This window comes from Bidens hawaiensis, unplaced genomic scaffold (genome assembly GCF_021521415.1).
Source record: "Bidens hawaiensis isolate Kalapana, Puna unplaced genomic scaffold, B.hawaiensis_p1.1 tig00028592_1, whole genome shotgun sequence".
Lineage (NCBI taxonomy): Eukaryota > Viridiplantae > Streptophyta > Magnoliopsida > Asterales > Asteraceae > Bidens > Bidens hawaiensis.
Window position 1 is genome coordinate 219,109 of NW_027505125.1, and position 22,030 is coordinate 241,138.

General features: G+C 44.9%; 1 protein-coding gene across 1 annotated transcript; it reads right to left on the minus strand.

Moving 5' to 3' along the window:
• Positions 1–569: 569 nt before the first annotated feature.
• LOC143610882 (putative galacturonosyltransferase 12) lies at positions 570–17,924 on the minus strand. Its single transcript, XM_077085238.1, has 6 exons — positions 17,712–17,924; positions 16,662–16,714; positions 16,354–16,527; positions 15,331–15,921; positions 14,281–14,583; positions 570–1,130 (listed from the first exon to the last, which is right to left on the minus strand). Exons 1-6 carry the CDS (start codon positions 17,920–17,922, stop codon positions 846–848), a joined length of 1,617 nt encoding a protein of 538 aa, XP_076941353.1. The 5' UTR covers positions 17,923–17,924; the 3' UTR covers positions 570–845.
• Between the last annotated feature and the right edge of the window lie 4,106 nt (positions 17,925–22,030).

Consider the following 22,030-nt stretch of genomic DNA (forward strand, 5'->3'; position numbering starts at 1 on the left):
CACAGTTTGGTTGGTTGCAATCTGATAGATGTTAGTATATTAATGTTGCTAATAGATGATATATGAATGTTGATACAGAGATGAAAAAACCCTGTAGTTTTGATAATTGTTTTCTTTCAACTTATATGTTACATATCTTATTGAAATGATTTAGTTTTTCGAATTTATGTGATGAAAATGACACGACATATTTAGTTGGATTGTTATTCACGTTGTCTCTTCATTGAAAATACATACCTTGCCTAACTTGGTTAAAGCTATATATGACTAATATAATATCATATTTTACCTATAAAATAGTTTTCAAATTCATGTCATATCATATATAGAGTTGTGCTTTTTGTATTGAGCTTAATTTTAACCATTATTGGCTTTAGACTATTAAATGCAATGGGGCTGAATATAACTTTCGGACACCCAAAATGCATCATGATTTTTATCTGTTAATTGCAAGGATTATGCATTATCTTGCGGATACATTGTGTATTGCTTCTCGGCTGTGATTGTGTCACTAAACAATAAGTATATGAAATATATACATATCATATATGAACTATTCAATCCCTTTACTGATGAAGGGGAACGCTTTATTGCGCAAATTGAAAGAGAAAATTGTCACTTTACACTCACGTCTCTTTCTTCATCTGCTTTCACAATACAACGAAAAACAAGGGGCTTCAAGCAAGTAAACCAGAATATGATGATTCTAAATTCTAATTTCCATATTGTAATTCAAGTCGAATAACAGAATCATAATTCACAAAACAAAACCCTTTTCCTTGCTTTTCTTGGTTCTCATCATTTCATGTACTCTAATTTCCATCTTGTAACTTTAACATACGTGTCTAAGATGGTCTAATGTGGCATGACTTGATGAACCTATCTGAAAAGTTAACATATTTGGTCCATAGTGACCGAAGCTGCGGAAATGCAATATCTAGCCACGGTTTTGCTCTGCCATTGAAATGAATTACCGCGGCATTTTGAGCATCCGCCTTGCTTGTATTTTCTTGATACCCGAGTCCCAACATATGCCATAAAGGATCAATAACATGAACATATCCACGAAATGCTATCAACCCCGGAGGGAGTGTTCCTAGCTGCCATAAACTTAAATCTGACTTCAAATTCTGCTTAAGAAAACAAGTTATTAGAGTTTAGTTGTAATAATATATAACCTTTTATAAATGTTTAAAGATTTTAAATTAAGTGAGGCAAATGCAACATATATGGATCATGGTTATTATGGTGGTTATTATTCTCAAATTTGACATATTGAACAATTATGAAACTTTATTATCAGTTAGTATTTTTTTCCCCTCCAGTATTACCTACTACATAATTTAGGTTAATTGAAAAAAAGTTGAGAGTTATTAGTGAAGAGGTATATACCCGCCTCAACACGGAGCAAGGCGGGTCAACCCACAAGATATAGACAAGAGGCTTGAAATCAAGACATTACGAAGTCACAAAGCCAAAACCTATGTGCATGGCGCATATCACATATGCTCATGCATCACATGCTCAGGCATCATATGCCCAGGCACCACACATGCTCAGGCATCATATGCCCAGGCACCACACATGCTCAGGCATCATATGCCCAAGCACCACACATGCTCAGGCATCATATGCCCAGGCACACATATGCTCGCGCATCACATATGCTCACGCATATCACATATGCGCGCGGCGCATCAGCGCGCGGCGCATATCACATGCTCGTGCATATCACATCTGCGCATGAAACATCTGCGCGTGAGAATAAAGAGAAGACCTCGCGCATCCTCAGGATTGGCGCATATCACACATGCACATAGTCAACCTCGTCCTTATCCAAATCAGGATTAGGGCAACCCTGATTGTGCACGTCAGACAACCTTCCAGAAGGTATCTTTTTAAGGAATAAGAATATGCTGATGTTGACAGCTGCCAAATGAAAGGTGGACAACTCAGCATGACACATGTGCTACCACGTGATTACAACCAATGAGAAAGCACCAGGTGTCCCAGAGGACACGTGGCGCAAAGCGATTGGAGGAGGCCAACAAGGCTGAGCCCAATCAGTGGAAACCCTAGCACTATAAATACAGCATCAACTCCACAAGGAGGGACATTCATTCACATTCAATCATATTCAATTACATTCAATCAGACAGTTACATCCAGCAACACAATCACACAGAGTATTCAGCTATTAAGCAATACTCTCCAGAATTCCTTACTCTCACATATTATTATCTTCTCCACAAATACTTATTCTCACACCGGAGGGTTACCCCAAAGAGGACCCCTCTGTCCCTTTCTGAGGGGTAAGTTGACGGTGCTGTTCATTTTGTAGGTGGAAGAACATAGATCCAAGAGAAACCATCGGTGAAATAGCATAATCACACCCGAGGAAAGTAGATCGTCTACCAGTGAGTCGATCCACGCTTCTTCATTGGCGCCATCCGTGGGACACGAACCCACGACCACGTTACAACGGCAACAAGATCTCATCAGATCTCTATAAAAAACCAATTTTCACCATGGTTTCTGGCGTCCGTAACGTTGATCAAGTTCTGGAGGATATTGAACGTGAGGATGTTAATGAGGGACAACAGTTTCTGAGGGCGCCGCGTGATTCTACGCGTGCCACCAGTAACCATCCTTTCATCACAACTCCTCATGACCAGACTGAAACTCCTCCAGACGATCTTACGTTACAAAATCTTGCCGGCGCGAAACAAAAAGGACCAATGGGTCCAGAAGATGAAACAAATGATCCTAAAGAATGGCTCATAAACGAGCAGCGGCGTCTAATGGACAAGTATAACGAGATGGTCAAACAGAAAAAGCTAGCCGACTTAACACAAAGGCAAGCGCTTGATAAGCAAACTGTTCATGGAACAAAAAGGCCGCGCGCGCCGGAAGAAGGACATTCTGTTCACACTGCACACACTGAGTTCAGTGATGAAGAAGTGCATAGCATGAGGAAGACGCGAGATACTCATGCAGGAGGCTCACAGCTCCGCGCGCCTGTGAACATGGCGCCTGGAGCCAGAGCCGATCTGGATCTACACATGCCGTACAGCCCACCAGTTAGAGGGCAAGTGGACGTAACCACACCGTATAGACCAGCCATCTTGGTGAAACATTCAAAGTTCACTGCGCGCATCGCGCAGGCTCCCATCTAGCACAAAACCAAGATGCCAAGTGGTTTGGGTAAATATGACAGCACAACAGATCCAGACGATTTCTTGCAAGGTTTTTACAACACGGGAAACCTAGAGAGCTGGACGATGCCAACATGGTGTCATATGTTTGCTCGCTGCCTAACGGGCGCGGCGCGTGTCTGGCTTGAAAGCTTGCCTACTGGGCAAATTGATGGGTTCGAGGAACTATTGGAAAAATTCCAAGCCCACATCGTACAGCAGCGCAGACACACGCGCGACCCTGATGACATCATGCACTGCGTGCGCAGGAATGATGAAACGATTGAAGACTACATCACTCGTTTCAATCAGGAGTCTCTGGCAATCGGAGGTATAACTGAGCAACTCCTGCGCGTGGCCTTTATACAGGGCGCGCGCAGTGATCAACTACGCCGAGCTCTCGTAAGCAGAGATGGCATGCCCACCACGTGGGCCAAGTTAATGGAAGCATCGCGAGTTTTCGCGAGGAATGAAAAACAAATTGCCCAAGATAGGGCAAGAGAAAGATCGCATCAAGCTGAGTCACCGCGCAGCAAAGAAAAGAGGGGCAAGCAGAACTCGGTATGGTCCAGGTTGCAACCAACCAGTTTTTCTTCCGCAGAAAAGCAGGCGCAACCAAGCTCACCCCAGCCCCAAAAAGATGTTCGTAATCGCGGGGAGGGTGACAAGAGGGAGGGCGGCAGAGATCCTAGCAGACCTCTGCCAAGAATATGGACTCCCCTCACTAAAACTCCTTCACAGGTGTTAAGCACCGAGAATGTCCAATTCAAAAGCCCCAAGCCACTACACTACAAGGGACCATCAGACAGTGGCAAGTACTGTGAATTTCACAAGTCCACAGGGCACAACACTGATGCCTGCCACCACTTGAAGGATGCAATTGAAAAGGACGTGAAATCAGGCAAGCTGGCTCACCTGGTGAAAAACTCAAGACCAGAAGATGAACAATCAGGAGCCTCAGCCAGCAAAAAGTACAAAAGAATCTGTGTAGCCGAGGGAGGAAGGCAAGGGCAGACCTCAAGAAAGAGAAGCGCGCAAATCCAAGGAGATTGGCGCGAGCAGCAAGTCATCTTCCCAAGAATCAGGGGAGGCCCTTCCATCAGCAGTCCTCTTGTTATCACTACACACATTGCTCATTACGAAGTGTCAAAAGTCCTGGCGGACACTGGTAGCGAATCAGACATAATGTATGAGCAATGTTTCAGGAAACTGGATCCGGCGGACCAAGCAAGGCTTGAAATTGTGAATGCGCCGATCTCTGGTGTTTCCAATGAAATCATTCATCTCCTAGGTCAAATACAATTTGAGCTAACTATGGGGGATGAGAAACACAAGCGAGCCGAAGTTGTTAACTTCTTGGTCTTGCCCACCACTTCTTGCCACAATATGATCTTGGGTAGGGGAACGATGGCCCAATTCAACGCCATACCGTCGCCAGCGCACGGCGCGTTGGGGTTCCCAACACCAACAGGTGTAACTTTTGTATACCGAGATCATTTGTGTGCAGTGACAAGTACTCCGCGGGAGGGGAGAATGAAAATTCCAATGGCAGAAAACGCGCCAGAGGAATGGTTTATCAACCCGAAATTCCCGGAGCAAAAAATCACAATTGGCGCTACGATATCAGACGACACGAGGTTGAGAATGAAAAGGTTGCTCACAGCATATATGTCGGTCTTTGCGTGGCAACACTCTGATATGACTGGGGTTCCGCGAGACCTGGCGCAGCATTCTCTAAACACCTTCAAGTCTGTAGAGCCAATTGCTCAAAAGAAGAGAGTCATGGGGGATGAGAAAGCGAGGGCCATGAATGAGCAGGTTGAGGATTTACTGCGCGCAAACATCATCCGCCCGATACGATACCAGACGTGGGTAGCCAATCCTGTGATGGTAAAGAAAAGTAACGGGTCGTGGAGGATGTGCATTGACTTCAAGGACCTCAACAAAGCGTGCCCAAAAGATTGTTACCCCCTCCCAAACATCGATGCAAAGGTGGACTCCGTGGCGCCATTCAAACTCAAATGTTTCCTGGATGCCTACAAGGGCTATCACCAGATTCAAATGGCACCACAAGATGAGGACAAGACCGCATTTAGAACCGACAAGGGTGTTTTTTGCTACACAAAAATGCCCTTTGGTTTGAAGAATGCGGGCGCCACCTACCAAAGACTTATGGATGCCGTTTTCAGCGAGCAAATCGGAAGAAACCTAGAAGTCTATGTGGATGATTTGGTGATCAAGAGCAGGGAGGAAAAGCAAATGCTCAAAGACATCGAGGAAACCCTTGGGCGCCTAAAGGAAGTTAACATGAAGCTCAATCCGAGCAAATGCACTTTCGGCGTACGAGAGGGAAAATTTCTAGGTGTAATGGTCACCAAGGATGGTTTCAAGGTGAACCCTGAGAAGGTGGAGGCCATCCTTGACATGCCTTCGCCATCCACCATGAAAGAAGTTCAGAAGCTCAATGGTAGATTGGTTTCAATCAACAGGTTCCTAGCGAACCATGCAAGCAAATCTACCCCATTTGTCAATACATTGAGAAACTGCTTAAAGAAAAGCCAGTTCAAATGGACTCCTGAGGCCGAGCAAGCGTTCAGCGAGATTAAAGAATGTTTGATAAATCTGCCCGCGCTCACAGCTCCACTTCCTGGTGAAACTTTGACATTATACCTATCAGCAGGAGAGCGCGCCATCGGCGCAGTATTATTGGTGGATCGCAAGGGAATCCAAACGCCAATATACTATGTGAGTCGGGTGCTGACAGATCCTGAGACGCGCTACTCCATCATGGAGAAGTTAGTTTTATCACTAACACACGCGTCGCGCAAGCTTCATAGATATTTCAATGGTCATCCCATTGAAGTTCTGACTGGTTACAACATCCAGCAAGTCTTGCGGCGCCCCGCGCTCTCAGGAAGGCTGACAAAGTGGGCGCTGGAATTAGGTGAGCACACGATCGCCTATAAGCCTCGTCCAGCAATAAAGGGACAAGTCTTGGCTGATTTCATCGCAGAAGTCCCCGAAGGAAGAGTTGAAGAGGCTCAGCGCGAGGTAGACCCTCCGCGAGCCAATGATGAAAAAAATGTTTGGAGATTGTTCACTGACGGAGCTTCAAACAATGAAGGGTCCGGCGCAGGGCTCAAACTGGTGGATCCAGAGAATCATGAATATACTTACGCCATCAGGTTGGACTTCAAGAGCACCAACAATGAGGTTGAGTATGAAGCCCTGCTGGCAGGCCTGCGCATCGCGCACAAATTCGGGGTTAAAAAGCTAGAGGCCCATGTTGATTCATACTTGGTAGCAGCACAGGTCAATGGCCTTTATGATGCCAAGGAGAACACCATGCCTCTATATCTAGAGCAGGCGAAAAAGCTCATCGAGCAATTTGACTGCTTCAGAATCATTCATATTCCGCGCAGTGAAAACAAATCTGCAGACGCGCTGAGTAAGATGGCATCAACCAGTTTTGATCACTTTGGCAAAGATGTCAGGGTAGAAGTAATGAGCAACCCGTCGGTGGTAGCGAAGTCTGTCCTGGTAACTCATACAACACCTTCATCATGGATAACTCCAATAATGGAATTCTTGAAGGAGGGAAGAGTACCAGATGATCGCGCGCAAGCGAGGAAGATAAGACACAAGGCGCAGAACTATGAACTGCTTGACGGTACATTATATCGACGCTCTTATCTTGGGCCGCTCATGAAATGCCTAGATGCTGAGGAAGCGAGCTATGTGATCAGAGAGATACACGAAGGAATCTGTGGAATTCATGCTGGCCCGCGCATGGTGGTTGCCAAGGCAATGAGCGCAGGCTATTATTGGCCAGGCATGTACTTGGACGCTCTAAAGGAGATCCAAAAATGCAAAGCATGTCAGAGCTATGCGCCAAACACCATGCGGCCAAAGAACAACTTGATTCCAGTGACCTCTGCATGGCCTTTCCACAAATGGGCAATCGACATTGTGGGTCCCCTACCGCAAGCGCCTGGGCGAGTAAAATTTTTGGTAGTGGCAGTAGATTATTTCACAAAATGGGTTGAAGCCAAGCCACTAGCAAAAATAACAGCCGAAGCGATGAAGCAGTTTATCTGGAGCCACATCATATGCCGTTTTGGCTTGCCCATGGAAATTGTGAGCGATAATGGCAAGCAATTCACTGACAAGAAGATATCCAGCTGGCTCAAGGAATTGCGCATCAACCAAATTTTCACTTCAGTTTATCACCCTCAGGGGAATGGACAAGTAGAACGCGCGAACCAAAGCTTGTTAAATGGGCTGAAGAAAAGGTTGGAGGGAGAATCCCGTTCTTGGGTCGAAGAGCTACCTAATGTCCTGTGGGCACACAGGACATTAAGCAAAACCAGCAATGGCGAATCCCCGTTCAGCCTAACCTATGGAACAGAGGCAATGATTCCAGCGGAAATTGGATGCCCATCCCATAGAGTGCTCATGATGAGCAAAATTGATAACGAGCGCGAAAGAAGGTTGGATCTCAACTTACTTGAAGGGCGCAGAGAGGCGGCTATCATCAGTGAAGCCAAGTACAAGAAAAAACTGGAAAAATATTACAAACAGCGTGTGAAAGAATGCCACTTCAAGAAAAATGATTTTGTCCTTCGAAACAATGAAGCTAGCCGCGCGATACCCCCGGGAAAAATGTCCCCCAATTGGGAGGGACCTTATCAAATCTCAGAAGAATTGGGGAAAGGCGCATATGCTTTAAAAGATTTGAATGGAAAGAAAATCCCGCGCGCATGGAACGCGGCACAGCTGAGAAAATGTTTCATGTAAATGTCAAATTTGTAATCAAGGCTTTTTAAGCCATTATGAATAATGATACGCGCTATCTTCTCTTAATGTGGATTCTACTACCTTTTGCATACGTGTTTCACACTTCTCTTTATTAGTTTTGAGCAATATGACAACATTGTATTGACATCAAAACGAAATAAAAACGAAGTAAAACATGCATGCGCGAGCTTCAAGCTCAAACGCGTTAACGAGTTTTAACTCTAAAACGTCAGGGCCTTAGCCCAATTCTACTACCTTTTGCATACATGTTTCACACTTCCCTTTATTAATTTTGAGCAATATGACAACATTGTATTGACATCAAAACAAAATAAAACGAAGTAAAACATACATGCGCAAACGCGTTAAAGAGTCTTAACTCTAAAACGTCAGGGCCTTAGCCCAATAATGTGAGCCTTAGCTCAAACAACTCACAACATCCATCCTGCATGCTGCGCAGCCTGACCATAAAATACCTAAACAAAACTAAGGCAAAGCGAATGCCAAAACATAGTTGTTAAGGTCTCAGGTCGAGGTCGCGCATAAAGTTGTAATGGATATCTGAGTAACACATTGACGCGTAAGGCTAAAAAACTCATAATTCCATAAACGCGCGATAACGTCGCGCAAAAGAGGAATAATGAAAGCGCCAAGACACGTGTCAACACAATCAAGATATGGCAAAATCACTTACAATATGACAAGGGTTAAGTATAATAAATTCCTTACAACCTTGTTCTTATTCCAACGTGCAAGCATATCTTATATAAAGAGATGAATGGGAATGCGCAAGATGCGAAGAAGGGAAAAACATAATTTCATTCAAAAGCATTGAAATTTACAAGTTTACAAGATGATGAGATACAAATTACAAATAAAAATAAAAATAAAAAACATGAAGGGCTTCTCAAGTCTCCACGTTGACATCAGCCTCTTCATCATCCTCATCATCGCCCTCAGCATCTGGCGCAGCCTGCTCCTCTTCATCTCCAAACTGACCATAGTCAAGTTCTTCATCTTGAATGGAGTCTTCTAGCACAACAGTGTCAGGAGCGGATCCTTTGGCCACGCCAGAGCCGCTAGCAATGCCAGCATTCCCCGCGCCATCATCGCCGCCACCAGCCCCTTCGCACTCGTCAAGTAATTTCTTTAGCGCGGCGAGATCGGGCTGGTCAGCAAGCGCGGATATCTGCAAATCATAAGCAAAAATATGAGTACAAAAAGACTTAGAAAATAAGTCAAGGTAATCTCATTAAGGTTAAAATACCTGCGCAAGGATGGGAATGGGAGTGTTCATATACTTCTCCCCCATCGCGGCCATTTCCGCGCAGGCAGCGTTGCTCTGATAAGGGTACTCGGATGGGTTCTTCTTCAACATGCCATATTCGTAACCATCCGTGAACCCTTCAGCTCGGCCCACCAAGCGTGCGGCAGCGTTGCAATCCATCACCAGGGCCTGAAACTCGCCTGAGTATTTCATCGCGTAAGCGCAACGAGTCATGCCCTGTGAGATCAGCCAGTGGCGATCCTGCGCGAGGCCAGCAACAGACGTCTCGAGGGCAGGAACCTGAGAGTTTAATAACTCAACAGTTTCTTTAGTCTTTGTTAGCTCCTCTTTGTCGGACGCTGCTGCCGCCAAGATTTCTTCTTTTTCCACCCGCGCAGCATCAAGTGCTTCCTGGCTAGACGCTGCCGTCGCCAGGGCTTCATCTTTATCGGCCTGCGCGGCCACCAGCTCCCTCTTCAGGCGCGCAACCTCACTCTCCAGTGATGATTTTTCAGTTATGGACTGGACAAGAGCTTGGTCACGCGCCTCCGCCTCAAGCTCCAACTCGCGCGCTCGGCGCGAGTATTTGGCCGCGTCCGCCTCCGCCGCCTGCAGCTTCTCCCGCGCAGCCTGAAGCTCATGACCGCGCTTCACGAAGGCGCTGTTGGCGCTGGCTCTGTTCTCACTGAGCTCGGCCTGGAGCTTCTCAGCTCTCTCGCGAGCATCAGAAAGATGCCAAGCAGACACCTTAGCCTCTTGCCTGGCTTCCGCAAGAGCATCACGTACTTTTACGTAATCAGAGCGAAGCTCTTGGGAGGCAGCAATGAAGGCCGACCCAGCAAACATATGATCATTGAGCAGGTCGTCGCGAGCGCGGTCCTCCTGGAACCTCCTTTCAGATGGAGGCACAGCATGAGCCCAGAATTCCGCACACACCCCCATGGACTGAAAGGTGCTGTCTTCAGTTATATTCCATCTCGGGCGGTAAATGTGATCGGCTTCCTGCAAAAGCAAAGTAATTATCTAAGTTATCAAAACACTAAGATGGAAGTACGCGCAGCGGAACAAAAAATAACCTATACCTGCGGGGATGAAGCAGAAAAGTCATCGCCAGCCCTACGAGAAGGCTCCGCCGCGAAACCTCGTGGCGCTGCAGGGCTGGCGCGGGCGCCCGCGGAGTCTTCAACTTCAAACTCCTCACCCTCCTCTGAAATAGGCCTCTTCTCCTGCGACCTAGAATCAAAATCGGTCTCGCGAGGAGGGCTATGCGCAGGAGGAGGTGAGGGAGGTCTCGACGCCGCCAAGTCGGCGCGCAAAACGGCCTCCTGCTCCTTAGTAATGCCGATGAGGGGAGATTCATCGCTTGCAGGAGCTGGAGCAGAGCCAACGGCGCTGGCACCGGCGCCAGGAGTGCCGCCAGAAGCTTGTGCGCCAGCTACGGCTTCTGTGAAAATAACAACAAAAAGAAATGGTTAAGGACTTGATCTAAAAGAAAGTCAGAAAACAAGAGCGCAATACGTACCTTGGCGCAACTCCGTTCGCGAAGCAAACATCACCATGAAGTCCATTCTACCCTTCTTTGAGGGTAAAACAGGGGACTTCGAAGAGACCGCCGGCGCAGCCTCGGCATCTTGTTGCGCTGTCGCCGGTTCTACAAACATTTGAGTGAACAAAGATTCATTAGTAACTCTATCAGAATCGCGCTCATAGAACCATAAAAGATAAGCAAAGGATAACAAAGTATACCTGTCGAAGGCGCAACACCGCTTCCCTTTTCCGCAGCGCGAAGGGAGGAGCTAGTGGCACCATGCCTCAGGTGGACAGGTGGTCTGCCCACTTTTTTAGGCAGGGAAGACAAGGAAACCTTGGTGGTAAACTCCTGGGTTTTCCCAAATCCCCCCGCCTGAGTAGGAGGGTCCTGAACAACAGGGGCAACATCTTTTTTCTGCTTCTTACTGACCCCTGCGCCAGTTTTCCCCTTAGCTTTACGCTTTAGTTGGGGCGCCTCCTCTTCCTCCTCCTCTTCCGCGAGCTCCAGCTCGTAATTTTCAAGCGCATCTACAATACATGCAACAGAAGTGTTAGTCAAATTTGGTATTATAAAGGAAAATGCATAAGTACAAAGGCTTACCAGGCGCATCGCTGTCGAAGACAAATCCCAGATCAACAGGGATGAACATGTCATCAAAGCGATCAGGGAAACCAACCTCCCCAGCGCCAAGCGCGACGGAACCACCCTCCATGTGCTCATCATAGGCAGCATGGATATACTCCTTGGTGACTGCACAAAACAAGTCAAATGAGTTCAGCAAAAAGAATTATATTCGCGCAGAAGTAAAGCAATGAGATAAAACTTACATAACCCGTCGACTTGGATAACGGGCTCAAGCGCGCTGTCCGCCCACCTCTTGCTCATACCAACCCCCACCAGCGCCTCCTCACAAATGTTCTTGGCGGGGGATGGTTCGGCGGTCAGCTTATTAACCCAGGCGCCAGTTGGGTTCTTGAAGACACCCACATCCGCGGGCGCAGAAGAAATCGCGCGCATAGTCATGCGGATGGGGATCACACCAGCCCTTATATAGAAGAACCTCTCAGACCAGTCATGAAGGCTCTTGAATGAAACAGTGGAGCACTTCACCTTCTGACTGCGAGGAATAAAAGAGAACCAAGAGTCTTGGATCTTGGGCTTGTAAAAATACTGAAAGCGCCGAGGGGTGGGCTCCTCGCGCTGGGATTTGCACATGAACTCAAAGTGAGTCATGCGCACAAGTCCAAATGGATGGACTTGGGATATATGAATCCCATAGAACTGAAGCAGTGCACCCACAAACCTTGTCATCGGGAGACGAAGGTTGCAGTGGGTGAAAAAATGGCTATATAGGGATATATAGCCGGTAGGCGGGTCCGCCGCCGTTTGCCCGGCCACAGGCAACATGCAGCCAAACAGGGTGGGAAAACCCTGAGAGGCGATAAGGCTGTCAAGATCAGCCTGCCTCAATTTGCAGGGGATTTCATTCCACCTCTTCACCGCCTTGGTCCTCCCTACCTCCTCCGATGAGCCCTCAGCAGCCTTCTTCCCCTTGCCGGTCTTCTTCAATGTAGACATTACTAACGATTTTCTACGGCAATGGATGGGGGAGATTGTATTGTCTGAACTATCAGACATACAACTGTAAAATCGAACAAGGGAAACTTCTGAAGAACAGATAGCTGGAAGCAGAACAAGGGTAATCGGAATACAAGGAAACAAAGAAAAGAGCTATGAATATTAAACAAGAAGATGAAGGATAAAAAGACTAAGGGCTGGCTTTTATAGGCCCAGGAGAGAGAAATTTTGGTGCTGAACGGACTTCACGCACCCCCACTCGCAGGTCTTGGCCAATGCGAGCGCGACACGTGTCCCTGACACTGTGTGAGGGGACATGAAAGGAAACTATACGGCTGCTGCCAGAGTTCACGCGCCACCACTCGCAGGAACGGACCAACGCGAGCGCGACACGTGTCCCTGACAGCGTGTGAGGGGACACGAAAGGCAACTGTAGCACCTCGAGCACACGAAAGGCCTGACACGTCTCCATCACGGGCCCATGTCAGCAACAACCAACCACGTCCAGGGACGATTCGTTTGCAACCAAGAGGATAGAATTTCGCGCAACGGTGAATAATAAGAAGAAAAAGACAAAACACCTATTAAAAGAGCAAACTATTTAGTCTAACATCTATCTTACCTCGCTCGCGCGAGACAAGACACACATTAGACTGGGGGGGCTTGAAGAGGTATATACCCGCCTCAACACGGAGCAAGGCGGGTCAACCCACAAGATATAGACAAGAGGCTTGAAATCAAGACATTACGAAGTCACAAAGCCAAAACCTATGCGCATGGCGCATATCACATATGCTCATGCATCACATGCTCAGGCATCATATGCCCAGGCACCACACATGCTCAGGCATCATATGCCCAGGCACCACACATGCTCATGCATCATATGCCCAGGCACACATATGCTCGCGCATCACATATGCTCACGCATATCACATATGCGCGCGGCGCATCAGCGCGCGGCGCATATCACATGCTCGTGCATATCACATCTGCGCATGAAACATCTGCGCGTGAGAATAAAGAGAAGACCTCGCGCATCCTCAGGATTGGCGCATATCACACATGCACATAGTCAACCTCGTCCTTATCCAAATCAGGATTAGGGCAACCCTGATTGTGCACGTCAGACAACCTTCCAGAAGGTATCTTTTTAAGGAATAAGAATATGCTGATGTTGACAGCTGCCAAATGAAAGGTGGACAACTCAGCATGACACATGTGCTACCACGTGATTACAACCAATGAGAAAGCACCAGGTGTCCCAGAGGACACGTGGCGCAAAGCGATTGGAGGAGGCCAACAAGGCTGAGCCCAATCAGTGGAAACCCTAGCACTATAAATACAGCATCAACTCCACAAGGAGGGACATTCATTCACATTCAATCATATTCAATTACATTCAATCAGACAGTTACATCCAGCAACACAATCACACAGAGTATTCAGCTATTAAGCAATACTCTCCAGAATTCCTTACTCTCACATATTATTATCTTCTCCACAAATACTTATTCTCACACCGGAGGGTTACCCCAAAGAGGACCCCTCTGTCCCTTTCTGAGGGGTAAGTTGACGGTGCTGTTCATTTTGTAGGTGGAAGAACATAGATCCAAGAGAAACCATCGGTGAAATAGCATAATCACACCCGAGGAAAGTAGATCGTCTACCAGTGAGTCGATCCACGCTTCTTCAATTAGTAACCAAGATTTATATACGTTTCACTTGCTTTACTAAGCTTTTAAACATTTATGAAATCATTACACAGGATTGGAACACCTAAAATTCATATATGCATGTTTCATTAAATGTTCCAATCATACGCAACTTTTTATAAATGTTAGAAAAGGACTAGAACACCTGATAAAAATTTTGTGTGACTTTAATGGGACGTTTTTGATTAGATTGTTTACCTCTTCAAGCCAGTAAAGGTAATCTTGACTTATGTTGGTATTCCTCCATGCTTCAAGATCAAATATGTTCATCCCATAGGCCCAAGCGCATTCGTTTGCGTTAAAATTAGTTGATATCAATGGATGAGAAAAGTTCAAGTAGCTCTTGAACCGTTTTGACATTACAAATTTATCCTCTCCCCTACATGTTTCAACCGCTCCGTTGACTTTACCATCCATATCAATCTCCCATAGAGGTGAAAGATCGGTTTGAACCACAAGGTCATCGTCTAGGAAGACTACCTTGTTAAGACTTGGGAACATCTGCATATACAATTATATTTGTATAGTCAAGAAAGTTATAAGTTGATTATTTTTATTCAACATATCCCCATAAATAAGCAAATTCTTAAAGGGTTTTGTACCGGTTGTGAATTTCTGACACCATATGTAAACCAATGTTACACGAAATTTATGGGTTTAATTGGGTTCCGTATAAACAGGTTTGACTCGAATCCACAAACACGATTAGCTGGGTTCACCTGTTTATCCCGTCTATTTTTTTTTATTTTAATCTGAAATGTTTTTTATGCCATAAGTTAAATTGGTGAGCGTGTTTTGCCAAAATTCAAAAACTCAAAAGAGAAACGGATACACAGCTTTATTATACTTGCAATGTAATTGTTTTTATATGCATTGAATCTTTGTGTTGTAAAACTGTATTGTTAAAAGTATTAATAAGGAAATAATAATTAAATAAAGGGTTAAAAAGGTGGTGTTTGTGAATATATGAATATTTATGTCATGTTCGGGATTCATATGTTTGACGCAATTTATGGGTTCGTGTCAGGCTAGACCCGGCCATGAACAGCCAAATACGAGTCATGTGACACCCCTAGCTTTATAGTATTGCTAATTGCATGACAAATTTATGGACCGAGTAACTAATTACGGTTAAAAAAAAACAATTTTCTTCCCAAAAGCATGACTTGGTATCAACACTACATACGTTTATATATATTCAAAAAATTAAATAGTATAAATAATAAGTGTTAAACTGAGATTACGTACCTCTGGTAGATAAATCCTAACATGGTTCATAAGCGAGTTATATTTGGGACTCATAGCCTGCAACTTGGCCGCAATAACAACCGGTTTCTCAGTGTTATTGGCCACTATAGCCGACGAGCCGCCTCTAAACTGTGCCCGCACTCTCTGATCCTTCTCCATGGCCTCCAACACCGGGACCTTCCCCTTGGCAAACCAATCAAAATGATGCAACGCCTTAACCTCAACAACCGCAGGCGTCAAGGGGTGCAACGAGAACCACGCTTGCATGGGTGAGTAGGTCTTTCGGTCCGTAATGATATGAATAACGACCGTTTCGGGGCGTAACGAGTTTTGGACCAGTGACGTGGCCACAACTGAGGCTGCGAGGATGTTGTCGGACGCAAGGACAAAGTGGAAGTATGAGTTGTCAACGAGTGCGGGCACGAGCTCGGGTGACGGGAGTTGGAGTCTGGCGTTGGCGTTTGTGGCGTGTTCGTTGGCCAGTTGGAGGGCCAGACAGTTGAGCTGTTTGGGTATGCTGCTGGATGCCACGTGGCGGTAGAGGTATTCTTGGATCTTGGCTTTTCTGGTTCTTTCTTCTAGAAGGGTTACCTGCAAAGGTGAAAATGAGGTGATGGTTAAGATTAAAAGATGGTAAAATGCAGTGTCAATCGTTGAATGGTTTAATCCAAAATGACATGTGCGTGTTTTTTATTCGTGTTAATTGGGTCTGCAAAAAGAATGGGTCAAAAACAAGTTACGTACACATGTTAACGCCCGATTTAACTCAAATGTGTCATACGAGTTGATGAGTAGTAATCAAGTTATAAAGACGTTAATCAGGTTGACATGTTTCAATAAACGGATTAATTAAACATGTCAATTAACCCGAACATGACCAATATAATTAAAATGGTCAACTTGGACACGACCTGTTAGTTAAAATGATCAACATTTTTAATTAAGCAAGTGAATCTGAACACGACATGACGTGTTAGCTATGAAAACACAAAACTGATTATTTTCTTGTGTGTGGAAGTATACCATGGATTTGAGCTTGATAGCAAAGGTCTTTGCATCGGGTCTACTACTACTACTAATGCCTTTCAAACTAGAAACAAAATCTTCCGAAGTTTTAGGAATATCAGCATCAGACCCTTCAGGTAAGTCATATTTTCCGGATGGGTCCTCCAGGATTTGGTATATTACTTCTGGGACCTTGAAGAAACCAAAATATCAAGCAAGTTAATTTAACCGGAAACTCTACACAATTACTCCTACTATATATATATATATATATATATATATATATATATATATATATATATATATATATGGTTTTGGGATATTACACTTGATTGGCGGTTTTTACTCAGCATGCTTGGTCCTAACTTCTTCAGACAACCTGCGCATAATAAAAAGGGTACTTTTGTCATTTACCTAAACATTTTGGTGACCTTTGACCGATTTTTTAGCATCCCATTAGTTGGCCTGTCAATTTAATATGGGTGGACTTTTGAATCATTCCATTTTTCTCATGTTAAATAATATAAAAAAAGTGTTTTTAAAGAGGTATTTTTACGTCATATGTTCTCTATAATTTTATAAATTTTGTATATACTCGATCGTATAAACTTATAAAATACCAGTTTTACCCCTCTTAAATGTACTATCATGTTGTTTTGTTACCTATGAAAGAACAGTTGAACATTATTGTTTCTCACTTTAATGGTTGATCATATTGTAAAAGAAATTTGAAAAAGAGATAAAATAAAGTATGAGAAAAAATTAAGTTATATTTTTATTAAATGGGCGAATATGATCTTTTAAGAAAATTATTTTTCCAAAGATCTATATGAAATTCAAATTATATTTTATTTACTTTGATGGCAACGTATGATAGTTTAAGCTAGTGCCTAGCGTTGTCGCGCTGGCTATATATGATATCTTAGAAGTTTGTAGGAATAGATATGTAATTTACTCTTTTTTTATTTATAAAATTGTTTATGAAATAATAACAAAAAAAGACTATGAATTAAGATCCTGACAATCACTTTTTACTTACTTAGTGAGAGTATGGGTTCCATTGATAGTAAAAATCATTATTGTAGTTCCGCTTACGGGCCGAGAGATTCGGTAAAAATGATATTAATAGATTAAACTTAAAATAACTAGAGTAATTATTATTACTCTACAGTTTTGAACTAAAATAAATTTACTAAAAGGGAATAAGTAGAGTAATAATAATTACTTTAGTATTAACGTATTTACTCTACTTAATTTTACGCACGTTAAATCTCTATATATGTATTCGATCCATAAACTCAGTGAAAAAAACTCAAGTTGTTGAAGATTTGCATCCATGAATATATTAAATATAGAATGTAATCAGTGGCACGTACCGATGGTGGAACATCTGGTCTGACCATCAATGGTGTCGACTGCAGTTAAGACGAAGACGAACCGCAAAAGAAAAGTTAAGAACAAAAGTGTATAAAAGAGCATCCTGTAAGACACCTTTTTTGATCCGACCTTCACTTTTATAAACTCCCTCACTCCTTTACCGGGTAGGACAGTTACATGTCGTAAACTTGGTGATATATGCAATTGCATTTTAACGATAGTGGTTTCGGTTTCGGTTTGTGAAGAGGTAGGTCCCAGCAGAGCCCAGTTGGACCCGCAAGACTCACCTTGAAGAGAGACGTCTGCGCAGAAACCAACTGGATACGCAGGACCCACCATGCTCAGAGACGTGACGTCCTTACGCGCAGTACGCAAGCTGTTCCCGCAGGAAATGCCTCCCAATGGTGAAGTACTCTGCCTGTTCCCGCAGCTGCGGATACAAGCCATCAGGGAAGGCCACCCGCGCAGCAAGGCTACACGCACAAGGCACTTAGCTCTCAATAATTCAGTTGTCACTTGAAGGAATGAGCAAAGCCGGGAACAATCCCGCACAAAGGCGGGAGGGGGAATACTCCCGCCCAACTAAGCCAGTCCGTACGATACGGGAAGATCTTCTGTACTGTACCTGACGAGGTATGGGCAAAAGATCTGACCAAAGATACGACAGCTCATTGACAACAGTATGGCGAGCAGCATGCTCTTGTACTGTATGTCACTATTAGCCGCTGCCTACTCACCAACTCCTGTCATACCACGTGCATAGCCGGCAGTTGGTGGAAAAGGAATAGTACACAGCAGGCCTGTTCACTATCAGCCGCTGCCTACCCACCAACTACCAGCAGGGCACGTGCGTAGGCCACAGTTGGTAGAACAGGAATACTATTCAGCCGGCCACACCTTCTTGGAAACCTACCTTCGGCTATAAATACCCCAAATGGTATGATCTTATCATCTTATCATCATATACTATCTCGTATTACATATTATACCTGATATCTGCTCTAGCAATCTCTTAATATACATTTATATTCAAGAGCAATCTAGTCTGATTCTCACGCCGGAGGGTGGTCACAAGGAGGAACCCCCCACTTCTCAGTGACGAGCTCACGGTGTCTGTTTTGCATGTTATCAGAAGAACCATCTTTGCCGGGTCTAACCCCTCGTGGGAAACATCTATTCAACCCCCAGGTTACCCGTAATCTGCCAGGGGTCCGGTTAGTGTTTCTTCATTGGCGCCATCCGTGCATAAAAGCTAGAACTTCATTTCTTTTCAGTTTTTTCAAACTTCTGGAAAGATGGTTAAAGAAACTCCGGTAACCACAACCCCACCTACTGGGGGGAATACCGGTGACTACACAGTCTTTACAAACACTACCCCGGTTACCCAAGCCGGGGCAAGTGAAGTAAATTTTACGAACACTACCCCAGTTACCCAAGCTGGGGCAAGTGCAGTAAATAATCGCTCACTGGGATTCACCGATACCCAGTTAGAGAAACGAACAAGGCTCCCCCGCCAAACACTCGATGAAGTTAAGGCATGGGCGGAGGCACGTCAGAAGGAATTCCAAGCTGAGCTGGACGAACGCTTGCGTTCCGTCCAACAGGCTGACGAATTCGAAGAATACTTGGACGATGATTCGGAGGAATCCGATAGAGACGCAAACCCTCGTCATAAGGCGAAAGGGAAGCGTAAAGAAACGGACTCCCAACCGAGAAGGCGTTTTGGGGAAGCCTTCAAACCAAAAAACCCAGGTGGAAGCCCACGTGACTTCTCCAAAAAATTTAGACCAACTGTTGCAAATGCGGGAACGTCCAAATTTGCAAGGGACATTGCGGAAGCAATTGCCCCAAAAAGTGCCAAACAAATGTCCAACATAGGCACATATGATGGTATATCTGACCCAGACGATCATTTGAACAGATTCATAGCGGGGGCAACCGTCAGCAATTGGACGGAACCTACGTGGTGTTACATGTTCCAAATGACGCTTGTTGGGCCAGCTAGAGCGTGGTTCGATCGTCTACCGGTCAACCACATCTACGACTGGGCAGACTTCCAACAGAAGTTTAGCCAACACTTCAGCCAACAACGAAAGTATACCGAAGAGCAATGGACAATCCTCAAATGCATTCGAGGGGAAGATGAATCTTTGCCAGACTTCATCACTCGCTTCAACTCAAAGAAGCTAAGTCTGGGTAACATTAGCGAAGATCTTGTTCGCGCTGCTTTTATTCAGGGTGCGAACGACCCAGAGCTCATCCGCACCTTAACGGGTAAAGATGGCATGCCATCCACATGGGATGCCATCATGACAGCAGCTAAACGCTTTGCGGAAACTGAGAGGCAACTGGGTAGAGATCTCCCACAGAGCACAAACCTCTACACCCAGAAAACAAGAGAAGACAACGTCCTTACCGCCCGACTAAACAAAAAGCGGAAGCTAGGCATTTGGCAGTCAAGGGTAAACTTTGACACCTCATCCGGCTTGCAACATCGGTTGGGCGGAAGGGATAGCGTACAGTCGCACCAGAACTCCAGATGGACGCCACTCACCAAAAGCGTCACCGAGATATTCGCCACGGAGGAGCTCCCATGGCCAAAGGCTCCAATAATCCGACATCGTCACAATACTGATCGGAGCAAATACTGTGATTTTCACAGGACAAAAGGCCACAACACTGAAGAATGCACAGACGTAAAGGGCATGGTCGAAGCATTTGTCAGAGATGGGACGCTCGCGCACCTCGTGGCGCAATGAATGCTGAGCAGGCTGATGCGTGTAGAACCCCAGCTGGGGAAAAACACGAATAAAATTGCAGCTTCAATGTTGGAGACTACATACTGCGTAAACAACGAGATCCCGAACCAGGTGCATATCGGCTCGATGGTACTCCCATCCCAATAACATGGAAGGGAGCTCAATTACACAGTTTGCATGTAGATCAATTCCAAATTTGTAAAGAAAAGGCCCAGAGCCACTTCTAATGGAAATGATTCTCCTTAGAACATCGACATTGATAATTTTACATTTATACTTTTAAACTTTCCACACGGATATGCCGGTCTTCACCGCATACATGTGTGAAAGTCGTTGCGTGGGGAAGGCGGCAAAACCCGCATAAACCCAAAAAACGGAAACCTTCACGCAGGTCAGTTAAGGGTAAAGTTCAGTCATCCCACTAAATGAAAGTGCCGGTCTATCCGCATGAATCATGATAGAGGAAACTGAACACTAACCTATTAACAACCGGGCGTCGAACGGTTAATTTATTCAACACTGATGCCGGTTTTCACCGCATACATAAGTGTGAAAGTCGTTGCGTGGGGAAGGCGGCAAAACCCGCATAAACCCAAAAAACGGCAAACCTTCACGCAGGTCAGTCAAAGGTAAACTTTGGTCATCCAACTAAATGAAAGTGCCGGTCCTAACCGCACAAATCATGAGAGGAAACCGAACCTATTGACAACCGCGCGTCGAACGGTTAACTTATTCAAAATACTTTAGAAAATTTCTAACAGAAGGATGAGGAAAAACCTCCATGCAGGTCAAATATAGGTAAAGTTTAGCCATCCTACTAAGTGCAAGTGACGGTCCTACCCGCACAATCACGAAAGAGGAAGCAAAACTTCAACCTATTATCTACCACGTTCAAAGGTTAACTTATCCTAAACACTAAGAAATTTCTAAAAAGATGAGGAAAACCTCCACGCAGGTCAGATATAGGTAAAGTTTAGCCATCCTACTAAGTGCAAGTGACGGTCCTACCCGCACAATCACGAAAGAGGAAGCAAAACTTCAACCTATTATCTACCACGTTCAAAGGTTAACTTATCCTAAACACTAAGAAATTTCTAAAAAGATGAGGAAAACCCCCACGCAGGTCAGATATAGGTAAAGTTTAGCCATCCTACTAAGTGCAAGTGACGGTCCTACCCGCACAATCACGAAAGAGGAAGCAAAACTTCAACCTATTATCTACCACGTTCGAAGGTTAACTTATTCTAAACACTTGGAAAATTGCTAATTTAAACTAAAGTATGCAAGTCATAACGTTTATAAAGCAAGGAATCCAGTGAAAAAAGCGGTCTTACCCGCACAAAGATTTATATTTCATAATATTCATTACAAGAATGGCCGGGTAACTACCCGCCTACAAGAAAATAAATCTATACAAGCTAAACCTATCCTAACAGTGGGAAGGGATCTTCAGGATCAGGCTTCAGGGCCACTTCCACTTGGACCCGCATCATCAGTAGAACGTGGCGGTTCAAGGAAAGCTTTAAGGATAGCTAGCCCATCATCAGCAGCAGCAACTT

Excerpts from the sequence above, each read along its gene's own strand:
- LOC143610882 (XM_077085238.1), bottom strand. The coding sequence starts at position 17,922 with ATGCAATTGCATATATCACCAAGTTTACGACATGTAACTGTCCTACCC. Across the intron at positions 14,584-15,330 it reads TTAGGATTTATCTACCAGAG|ATGTTCCCAAGTCTTAACAA; the intron begins GTACGTAATCTC and ends TTGTATATGCAG. Across the intron at positions 1,131-14,280 it reads ACCTTTACTGGCTTGAAGAG|AATTTGAAGTCAGATTTAAG; the intron begins GTAAACAATCTA and ends TTTCTTAAGCAG.